The sequence below is a fragment of the Stegostoma tigrinum genome, chromosome 6 (genome assembly GCF_030684315.1).
Source record: "Stegostoma tigrinum isolate sSteTig4 chromosome 6, sSteTig4.hap1, whole genome shotgun sequence".
Taxonomy (NCBI): domain Eukaryota; kingdom Metazoa; phylum Chordata; class Chondrichthyes; order Orectolobiformes; family Stegostomatidae; genus Stegostoma; species Stegostoma tigrinum.
Genome location: NC_081359.1, coordinates 43,333,011 through 43,345,149, shown reverse-complemented (window position 1 = coordinate 43,345,149; position 12,139 = coordinate 43,333,011). Strand labels below are relative to the sequence as shown.

Sequence of the window (12,139 nt, the reverse complement as noted above, 5' to 3'; positions counted from 1 at the left end):
GAAGACCTTCCACATCAAACAGATGTTCACCTGCACATCTGCCAATGTGGTATACTGTATCCGCTGTTCCCATTGTGGCCTCGTCTACAATCGGGGAAACCAAGCGGAGGCTTGGGGACCACTTTGCAGAAAACCTTCAGTCAGTTTGCAACAAACAACTACACCCCCCAGTCAAGAACCATTTCAATTCCCCCTCCCACTCCTTGGATGACATATCCATCCTGGGCCTCCTGCATTGCCACAATAATGCCAATCAAAAGTTGCAGGAACAGCATCTCATATTTCACTTGGGAACCCTGCAGCCTAAGGGTATCAATGTGGACTTCACAAGCTTCAAAATCTACCCTCCCCCTACCGCATCCCAAAACCAGCCGAGCTACTCCCCGCCTCCCTACCCATTCCTCCCACCTCAAACCCCACCCCCATCTCCTACCCATAAACCTCATCCTGCCTCCTTGACCTGTCTGTCCTCCCTGGACTGACCTGTCTCATAACTAACTCCCCACTCACATTCACCTTCACTGGCTCCAATCCCACCTCTTTGACCTGTCTATCTTCTCCTTCATCCATCTTCTATCTGCCTCCCTCTGTCTCCCTATTTATTTCAGAATCCCCTTGCCCTCCCCCATTTCTGAAGAAGGGTCTCGGCTTGAAACATCATCTTTCCTGCTCCTCTGATGCTTCGTGGCCTACTGTGTTCTTCCAGCTCTATACCGTGTTATCACATATAAAAGACTTTTTTTTGCTCCAGGTATCCTGAATTGTGGGTGGGATAAAGGCAGGGGTTTTGAAAAGAGGTCAGTTTCATTTCTTTGAGGGTAGTGTCCTCAGCCCAACCATCTTCAGCTGCTTCATCAATGACCTTCCCTCCGTCGTATGGTCAGAAGTGGAGATGATTGCACAATGTACAGCACCATTCGTGAATCTTCATATACTGAAGCAGTCAAATGCAACAAGATCTGGACACTATCCAGGCTAGGGCTGAAAAGTGGCAAGTGACATTCACACCACACATATGCCAGGCTATGACCATCACCAATAAGAGACAATCCAACCTCACACCTTGTCATTCAATGGTGTTACCATCACTGAATTCCACCACAATCAACATCCTGGGAGTTATCTTTGATCAGAAACTGAACTGGACTCACCACATTAACGGAGTGGCTACAAGAGTAGGTCAGAAGCTAGGAATACTGCAGTGAGTAATTCACCTCCTGACTCCTCGAAGCTTGTCCACCATCTACAAGACAAGTCAGGAGTGTAATGCAATACTCCCCACTTGTCTGGATAAGTCTGGCTCCAACAACACTCAAGAAGCTTGACACCATCCAAGACAAAGCAGCCTGCTTGATTGACACTACAACCACAAGCATCCACTCCCTCCTGCAGAAATTCAACAAAGATTCTCAGAGAGCATCTTCCAAACCCATGACCACGTCCATCTAGAAGGACAAGGGAAACAGACATATGAGAATGCCACCACCTCCAATTTCCCCTCCGAACCATTCACCATCTTGACTTGGAAATATATCACCGTTTCTTCACTATTGCTGGGCCAAAATCCTGGAATTCCCTCCCTAATGGCATTCTGGATCAACCTAAAGCTGGTGGACTGCAGCGGATCAAGAAGGCAGCCCATCACCACCTTCTGAAGGGCAACTAGGGATGGGCAAGAAATGCTGGTGGGCCAGCAATGTCCACATCCCACAATGAATAGAAAAGAAAGTACTGAATAATCAAGTCCAAATTCAAAGCATCGAAAGGGGTTTCACTTGCAGTCTCACTGAAGCAAGTGTAGAGATGGTCAACTTTATGGTGTTAGAAGTAGGTGACATTTGCAGTGGAGAGAAATTAGTTCCAGTATGGTGTAAAATAAGACATTGAGGTCGTGTAGAGTCTGCTTCAGCTTGAGGCAGTGTAAGAAAAGGGAATAGAATTGATCACTGAATGGAATCTGTGGAGGCAATCGGTGAAATGATGATTAATTAGACTTTTGGTAGAAATTATGTTTTAGCCATGACAGGATTTCAGTCTGACTAAGAGGGAGCATAGGTATGGACAAGCACTAGTGTGAGGCACTGAGGTAGAGCTGAATATCTTCAATGTACAAGTAGCAGCCTATGTTTTGACTTTGGTCTTTGTAAATGAAGAATTTGCCTCTGCTCATTAGACAGCACCTTCAAAACCCATGAACACTTTCATTATGAAACACAGGGGCAACAGATACATCGGAATACTACCACATGTAAATTCCCCACCAAGCCAATCACCATCCTGACTTGGGAATATATCAAAGTTCCTTCAGTGTTGCTGGATCAAAATCCTGGAATTCCCTCCTCAGCAACATGGCAGGTCTACCTATAGCACAAGGACTGCAGCAGTTCAAGAAGGCAGCTCATCACTACCTTTCCAAGGACTACAAGGATTGTGCAATAAATGCAGGTCAGTGATGTCTATATCTCAAGTAAATATTAAGAGGCAGTGTGAGAAATACTGGAGCAAAGTTGGATTGCCAGGGGAGGGGATGGAGTGAACCAGAGGTAATGGTGCATGAAGGAAAATGAAGTCATTACAGGAAATAGTTGAGAGGAGATCCAACTGAAGGCAGTTTCATTGGGACCGATAACTGAGGAGTGGCATTGGAGGATGGGATGCGGTCAACCATGGCTCCAGAGAAAGTTGAGAAATATGAGGAGAGATAGTGAGAATGGCAGATAGTGTACAATTGGAACGGAAGATGTCATTGGTAGCTTTGTTGTAACAGGGTCAGAAGCTTGACTGGAGAGATTCACACATAAGCCTGCAACAAAACTGAGCGTGGATTGTTAAGGAAGAATGAAGTGCACTTGATCAGAATCCGAGTGGAGGGACCTTTTACAATATTTGCTAGTATAGTGAGGGCAGGGAAGGAACATAAGAACATCAGGAGGTTGGGCAGCCATATGAGCCTGTTCCACCAATCTATGTGGTTGCAACTGAGATGATTGGATCCTTCTTGTGTCATAGGTAGGTGATCAGCTACTTTGCGGGATTAGATCAGGGATCAGAAGCTGGGATTCATGTTCAAGATAGAGAGGGCATAAATAATGCTAAAGAGAAACTTGAAAGGGTGAGGGAGGTGTGAACAATGGATATAGCAGTGATAGCTAGACAAACATGAAGCTCAAGAGGCTCATTACTTATTAAGTATTCTTAATATAACATAGTAGATGCAAAATACACAAAAAATGCAAGTAGACTGAGTAACAAAAGAGAAGTGCAATTCCACCAAATGATTCAAATTGAATTGATAGGAAGCTTTATTTGACTATGTGATACCGGAAAATAGCATATTGTATCACATAATGTTACATGATTTTATGACAGTTTGTGCACTGTAAGTAGATAAAGGTTCATCAACCCAAGGCTGCTCACCTCCCAGCATCAAAGAATAACTTGCATCACATGACATAGATTCTGCATTACATTGGTTGATGATGACATCATACAATGCATACTAAATTTTCATTTAGAAATATTTAGATAAATACCATTCTTCCTGAGTGTTCAAGGAAGTATTTAGAAAATTAAGGCTAATATGTGATCAAATGAAGATTACAAGTACGTTTATGTCAAACATTTGTGTTTAGTATTTATGGCAGAACTTTATGGGTTAAAAGAAATACTAATGAAAATATTAATGTGAGCTTTCTACTCAAGTCAACTTTCTCAATAAAATGTGTGAAATGATTAAAAATGTTATGAATGACCTCAAAACTGTACCTGCAGGGAGTGTAAAGTTTTACACATTTTCCACCATATACAGGCTGAAACACTGCAGCATAAAGCATCAAAGGCGTTGGTGCCTCAAAACTGATCTTTGTTCTTGCAGAAAACATTATAGATTCAATGGAATAGTACAGCTTTAATGAGTTCAATCAACCTGTGACTTGAAACTTGTACTGGAAACTTGAAATGGCTGTAACTTAAGTAATAACTTATACAGTAATAATGCTACAGTTCCACCTATATCTCTACTCCCTTCAAGACAATTTTTCCTCCATAAGTCTCTCCTATTAGGTTTTAAATGTTGTAAACATTTAGGTAAAAACGCAGAATAACTTATTAGTAGCTACTTTACTTTCACTTGAACCTACTTCAAATAATTTAAACATGAACTCATTCCACATGTCTGATTAAAAGAATTCCAGCTTTCCCTTATATGGGGACATAAATGAGCTCTAAATTAGGTATTGAAGAGCACAATCTATCACTTTAGAAAAGGATTTCATCCATTTGTTTTCTGTTGCAAAATCATCTGATCTTGCTAAAAATCATAGAAAACCTCTTTTGTGTTGATACATGTAAATTCACAGATACAATTTATTATCCTTAAAATATACTGGCAGGCATATGTTAATGAGATGGTGATGTGAGAGTACCTCAGCATTTATCATGTGTGCTCACAGCAGAAAATAAAGAACTGGAACAGAATTAGCTCTTTGGTCTTCCAAGCCTACTTTACCAATCAATATGATCATGGATGACCTTTCAATTCAACTCCACCTTCAACACTAGCCCCGTTTTCCTTGATGCCCATAAATCTCTCCTTGCACAGTCCAAAATGGTCACCCGCTTGTCCTGAGACTAAAATCTGCAGTCAATGGAAACATCCTCCCAGAACCTACCCGGTCAAGCCCCTTTGAAATTTATAATCTGAGATCACCTCTTATTCTTCAAAACTTAAACAAGACTTAGTTTACTTAGTACCTCGTCAGACAACAATCTCCCAATCATAGGAGCCAGTCTAACAAACCTTCTTTGCAACCCTTCTAAGGTAAATGTACTGCATCTGGAATTGAAGGGGCAATCTTACTTAAACATTGCTGATCTTGTGATGAAGACTACTACTCCATTTGTTTTCTAATTGCTCGCTATACAGGATGTTAACTTTTGTGACTCATATGAAAGGATTCCCAAATCCCTCTGAGGACAATTCTCAGTCGTAGCCATTTAAAAAAATATTTAATTTTCTGACTAAAGTGGACATGTTCATTTTTTTAATTTTATAATTCTACCTGTCATATTCTTTTCCATTCCCTTCTTCTGTTCATAATGCTGTATGTCATCTTCAGAGTTTTCTTTCTCATCTAATTATAGTATTGTCAGGTATTCATACAGATTATAAATAGCTAAGACCTAAGTACTGAACCTTACAGTGTTCTTTTCATTACAGCCTTCCAACCTGAAAATGCCCCATTTACTCCTACCATCTGTTTTTGCCTATAATCTTTGATCCATTCCAATATATTACATGCAATCCCAAACTTCCTGCTTTTTGAACATCCATATGCACAACCTCTATTGGTTCCCTCTTTCATACCCTGTATATTACAAATATGATTTACTTTTCATATATTCAACAGCTATTATTACCCCTCCCGGTGGTATCTATTTCCCTATGACAGATGTCAGTTTAACTAATCTATTGCTCCCCATGTTTTCTTTCTCTCTGCATTCTTGATTCACACTTTATAAGGACCATTCTAAACTTGAGACAATTCAAGAAAATCACAACTATGGCTCTCCATATCTCTGTAGCCACTTTGTTTAAAATCCTCAGATATAGATCTAGAGGGTTGGTTTACTTTTTAATTAATTTATCCAATGGTGCTTTGTTACTAATGATGTTTCCTTTAGCAGCAGTGATGGCAACAGTCCTCCTGCATGCAAGTGACCATTTAGTTCATTTAGAAAATAGTTTCTGTATATTTGGTAATGAAATTGAAGAAGCATTTTTTGAAAATGTAAATTCACAGGGAGATTTTGATGATAAATATTCCAGTGGGTCTCATGAAAAATATATGAACCTGAACTGAGAGCAGCTCAATAATTATCAGTTAGCTATTTGTTCTATTTCTTGCATGATAATACCACAATTCACTACATCAGAGATTATATTTAACTATTTAATCTCTTGGGGAATGGTGCTGCAAAGTATTGCCCCCTTTCAAAACCCCAGATATCAGTATGACCTTACAACCTACACAATACATTTTAGGCTCGTTACCTTTCTGAGCCATGGGTCCAACAGCAGAGAAAATGAACATAATTCACCAAATGTGCTCTTAATATTTCTTTCATAATTTGTCCATATTTTGAATTCAATCACCTTATTCAAGGTATTAATTAATGGGGCACTAATTAAATAGAACATGGAACATTACAGCACAGTACAGGCCCTTCGGCCCTCGATGTTGTGCCGACTACTTTTTACAAATAATACTTTTTACAAAGTTCAGTTGCATTAGTGAAGTTTCCCAAGCTCCCTCGCAGAATGTCAATTCAAGTTACATTTTACAGTCACCTTTATGGGAAAAAATAATAATGGAGGTTCCAAATATTAATCCAAATGCTCCAAACCATCCTGACAGCACTCTCAGTGCAGTTATGGCACATGGGCTGCAGTGATTCAGGGTGGCGGCTAGTTACCACCTGCTCATGGTTCTGGGATGGACAATAAATGTTAGCTTACCAATGACACTCCTATCCCATGTAGAAACAATAATGCTACTGGCTAAATAGCTGTCAAGATTGGAGGGCAATTTCCTTAAGGAATTTTCATTAACCCCTAAGTCGAATGCAACACAGGATGTAAAATACCTTTCTCATTGAATTAGAAAAATAAGACAAATAAAACAAATTACTGCTTTGTCTTTTTCAATTTCACAACTATTATATTGATACAGTTTCTTTTCGTCATTCGGCATGACAAGGAATTGATTATTGCACCAGTTACGTTCTTGGCCTTGTTCACATTTGGTGACATTGTTTCTAACATTATGTTAGTCCTATTCCAATTCAAATACACTTCACAATATCTCTGGACTTGGGCTAACACGATTGTGAAATGCATCTTGAACAAAAGTAGTATTCACAATCATGAGATTATTAGCCCTACAGCCAATGCAGAAAAATAGCCTGAGAGAAAGAAAATAGAGATGTTCAAAATTATGAGCGGTTCTGATGACAGTGGAGAGGGAAAAACTGTTTTGTATTGTCTGAAGTGTTGATAACCAGAGGGTGCAAGGTTTTAAGATAGTTTGTAGAAAAAAAATCCAGGGGAGGTGACAAGTGTTCTTATACAGTGAATGGTTATAATCTAGAATAGGTTGTTTGCAAGAATGATAATAGTAACTTGTAGTAGTAAATTTCAAAGGGAATTTATGTATGTCCTCAACAATGAATGATTTCCACGTCTATGCAAAAAGAGTAGGGAAGTGGGGCTAATTAGATGCTTTATCAAAGACTGCACTGCACCATTCTATGATTCCATTACACAATGATTGAGCTTTCACAAAGGTGTTCGAAATTGTACTTAGAGAATGACTTTCAGTTCCGTCCAGCATGAAGAAGCACAATAATGGCATTTCATCACAAAAAATAATGTTCATTTGTATTAAATAGGCCTTAGTTTGCAATGAGAATCTTTTTGGTTTAGGTAAGATATGGTTATGCTCAGAAAGCTGACACCTGACACATTAGAGTTGTTCTTTGGTTAAGCATGTTATCACATGATTCTAAGCTTTGTTCAGCTTTATATCAGCTGCACCTTTTAAAAGCTACATCATGTGTTTGAAGGATTAAAAAGACATGGATTCTAATTTTCCCCTTAATAGAAACATGCTGTGACTGAAAATTTCACCCAGACCACATCAGAGAGATAGTGCATGTAAGTGAATCACAATCATTTACTACAGATTTACCCTCGACACAGAACAGCAAAGGCAAACTCATACAAAAGTCAGATACTTTCTTCTGATGAATGGTGACGATACAAACCAATCATAAAATATATTGCCAAATGGTGTTTCTGCAACAGTATAGCTTGTCCATTTTTCAGTATAAATGTTCCCGAGCCACTATTGTGGTGAGCATTAGAGATATGGTAAAATGCAGGCAATGCCATGAAAGTTAAACCCTGAGCTAACACTTAGAATTACTTAAAATTTTTAATATAAAAATAGATGACTGCCACTAGAACAAAAAGTTGAAAATGTAACTAGAATTCTGTTTTTTTCAAATTTCTTAAATGACTGGCAACAGTAGGACGATTTGTTGTTAAAGAACCTATTAAAAATACAGGGAGCAATAGGCAAATGGAAGATCATTAGGGGTTAATGCAGACATATTTGTAACACTGCAAATTGTTCACTGATGACAAGGAAAAACCAATTATAAATCTTGTCAATAAACTTGCAAATTTCCTATTTCCTAATTGACAATCCAACAAAATAGTTGGCAGGTTGAGGAGAACTGCACCACTAGACCAACAATATTCATGCATTACTGAACTTCACCATTAATGTAGAAATCTCTGTAAAGAGAAACAACATAAACAATTCCTTTAATCCAAAATGGTTTGCAACCATTCCTTTGGCTTTGTGGAAACTGTAGAAGTAGAACTTAGATATTAAAATCAGAATTATGTATAAATCATAACAAGTCCAGCCCATGTCTTTAACAAATCCTTTTTTTTGCTTTAACTGCATAAGATAAGCAGAGAGGATGTTGTCTTGTTTCTGAAAACAAAGCCAATGGCAGTTGAAAGATCATCAGCGAACTTTTCTTTTCTTCTGATGTCTGGTGAATCTAAAGAAGCCTGGCACTGATTGACTGTACCTGAATGGTCTTTGGGTAAAGGCAATAGGCTTTAATACCTCTTCTGCTTTAAAACTGATACTGTTTCCAAGATGGAGTTGTGTGTTTGAAGATGTATCCAAAGGAAAAGAGAGTTTGTCCTTGATTAAAAAGCAGTGTCTCTGTTGTACATCACTGTTTATCTCCACTGTCTTTGCAGTATCAGGAGTACAGAGGTGACAAGTATGACCAGCCAGTGCAGGCAGGGTCTGACGGAAGAATCTTTAGGTTCACTCTTGTTGGGTCCTGGTGGAGCCTCAGTTATTGAAATATCAGACTCTGGAGAACACATTTCATCCGTGCAACCACTTCCACTCCCAGAACCACTAGTTTCATCAACTGAAAAGAGAAACAGAAATTGATGACTTCATCAGAGAGATTTCCTGTACAGCAGCACAGCTTTAAAATTCTTACCAGGCATTTTCCCTGTCTCCTGAAATGCCTGTCCTAGAAAAGGCACCAGAGTAAATTGTCACGCCAGCAATGACAGTGAGAGTGACTGAGATCAAGACCAAAGTGTGGATCCCTGACAATGAGGGACATGAAAGAAAATAACTCTATTCAGTCCCACAGAGCCATGAGTCTTAAAATCTTACTTTTTCCTATGTTTGAGTCCTCCCCTGAATTTCAACACCTGCCAGAACTCTCCATTCCAATATTCGAGACTCTCACTGCATCTCTCTGTGCCTTTGCTCCATGATTGCAGTTATGTATTCACCTGTCTCCTTGACTGCAATGCCCCTGCAAACTCTTCTGTCTCCCCACGTCCTGGCGCTTTCCTACTTCCCTCCTTCAAGTCCACCCATTAACCAAGTAATTGTCATTCTTCCAAATCCCATCTTTGGTAAAAGATCAATTTTCTGTATTTCTTCTTAGTAAGAACAATGAACAGTTCTTATAAGAACGCAAGCAGTTATTCTGCCATAGCTTGAGGAACCAGTACATGCCTTGATGGTGATGTTACAAATAGAATCAATAATTCCAAATACATTCAGATAACATAGGCAACTGAAACCTATTAAAGTGTAAGGGAAGCCAAATGCTTCAGTTGTCACTGACAATCCATTTCACCACCAAACTCACTGGAATACTTCATTTTCGTGATTGATAAATCATTATACATTCAACTTACTATAGGCCTTGTTCTAGGAATGTGCATTTTAATCAAAAGATAATGCTCTCTGCCAAAAAGATGATTGTTAAAAAAATGAAACTAAGCTGAAACACTGGTCTTGAATGTGGTCTTGATATTTAAATGAAATGTGTTTTAATCATTTTCAGAAAACCTACTCCTTATGGAAGCAATTAATTGTTCCATTGAGCCTCATTTCAATACTTCAGACTGAAAGACTGAAATACAGGGCAGAGTCATATAGGGACCTGCTATGGTAGGATTTCTGGCAGAATCAGATGAGAAATCCAGAATGGCTAGTCTTGACATTGGGAGCAACTCACTCCATCTTTTATGCTTTTCATAAGCAGTATGGTGAGATTCCTACTAGGCAGCAATGAAATGCCAATTGATGGTTGTTATTGATGGCTGAATATCTTGCTAACAGTCCAACTCAACTGATTAATATTTAGCCTCCCATCTTATCAAACAAGCACGACAGTTAGAAATCTCAACAAAGAAACCAGAGTGAGCACCTGGTGGGCTCAGCTTGCTGTTTGCTGCAACCTCTTTATTGGAACAATCGTGGGGCGTAGTCATTGCGCATGCCTCCCCCATGTCTACATCCAAGGCTAAGTCTTGCAGTGACAAACCCTACAAAAAAACTTAACTCATTTCCGACTGAGATAAAATCAGCTCAAATTCTTCAATCTCAACTATAGACAGTTCAACATGGTCAATATTATCAAAATATGAAGAAACAATTTCCCCACTAATGCACTTGCTAAATTCCAATGAAAGGTCGTTTAGTCAGTCTGCCCTGTCAGTGGGGTCCTTATCAATAGAAATTCAGGCGTCAATAATAATTAATAACTGGACAATCGTGGTCAGCCCATTTTTGAACCTGTAATGCCACTCCCAGTGTGTAACCTTTCAGCAGCAATATTCGAAGTCCGGTTTTGTACATCATGGTCAAGATTGCCTTTCTGGGTGTTTAACGAAACCACCCTGGAGCCCACCACTACTCCTCGAGACCCCTCATCAGATTCTGGTTTTTTTGACACTATTTGGTATGTTTTCCCGTCTTTTGGAGACACTACATAATACATACATGTTTAGTTCTACAATCTACAGTAAAACATAGAAATAAGCTCCCATGATAAAAATGATGAATGCGCAAGACATATGGGTACAGTAGAAGTGATAATGGGAACTGCAGATGCTGGAGAATCCAAGATAATAAAGTGTGAGGCTGGATGAACACAGCAGGCCCAGCAGCATCTCAGGAGCACAAAAGCTGACGTTTCGGCCCTAGACCCTTCATCAGAGAGGGGGATGGGGTGAGGGTTCTGGAATAAATAGGGAGAGAGGGGGAGGCGGACCGAAGATGGAGAGAAAAGAAGATAGGTGGAGAGGAGAGTATAGGTGGGGAGGTAGGGAGGGGATAGGTCAGTCCAGGGAAGACGGACAGGCGAAGGAGGTGGGATGAGGTTAGTAGGTAGGAGATGGAGGTGCGGCTTGGGGTGGGAGGAAGGGATCGCAATAAACAATTGCACCTCCCAGTCGCAAACCATTTCCACTCCCCCTCCCATTCCTTAGATGACATGTCCATCATGGGCCTCCTGCAGTACCACAATGAATCCACCCGAAGGTTGCAGGAACAGCAACTCATATTCCGCTTGGGAACCCTGCAGCCCAATGGTATCAATGTGGACTTCACCAGCTTCAAAATCTCCCCTTCCCCCACCACATCCCAAAACCAGCCCAGTTCGTCCCCTCCCCCCACTGCACCACACAACCAGCCCAGCTCTTCCCCTCCACCCACTGCATCCCAAAACCAGTCCAACCTGTCTCTGCCTCCCTAACCTGTTCTTCCTCTCACCCATCCCTTCCTCCCACCTCAAGCCGCACCTCCATCTCCTACCTACTAACCTCATCCCACCTCCTTGACCTGTCTGTCTTCCCTGGACTGACCTATCCCCTCCCTACCTCCCCACCTATACTCTCCTCTCCACCTATCTTCTTTTCTCTCCATCTTCGGTCCGCCTCCCCCTCTCTCCCTATTTATTCCAGAACCCTCACCCCATCCTCCTCTCTGATGAAGGGTCTAGGGTCGAAACGTCAGCTTTTGTGCTCCTGAGATGCTGCTGGGCCTGCTGTGTTCATCCAGCCTCACATTTTATTATCTTGGGTACAGTAGAACCTGTGTAATGCAATCGAGGTATTGGCAAAGTGTCAATATCAATGAACTAGAAATCCAGATTCCAGACTAATTTCTGGGGAAATGTGTTTGAATCATACCATGGCTGAGGGGTGAAATTTGAATTCAATAAAAATATGGAATTA

At 40.3% G+C, this 12,139-nt stretch overlaps 2 protein-coding genes across 2 annotated transcripts in view; one reads left to right on the top strand and one right to left on the bottom strand.

The window, feature by feature from the left end:
• The window catches only part of dct (dopachrome tautomerase), a 69,723-nt gene extending 65,685 nt beyond the window's left edge, over window positions 1–4,038 (top strand). The window contains exon 8 of the mRNA XM_059646518.1: window positions 2,218–4,038. Coding sequence (XP_059502501.1) covers window positions 2,218–2,252 — 35 coding nt within the window. The 3' untranslated portion in view covers window positions 2,253–4,038. The remainder of the gene's footprint in view (window positions 1–2,217) is intronic.
• The window catches only part of gpc6a (glypican 6a), a 936,149-nt gene continuing 927,308 nt past the window's right edge, over window positions 3,299–12,139 (bottom strand). Inside the window, exon 9 of the mRNA XM_048532607.2 lies at window positions 3,299–9,021. Within this exon, the coding sequence (XP_048388564.1) occupies window positions 8,822–9,021 (200 nt within the window). The 3' untranslated portion in view covers window positions 3,299–8,821. The remainder of the gene's footprint in view (window positions 9,022–12,139) is intronic.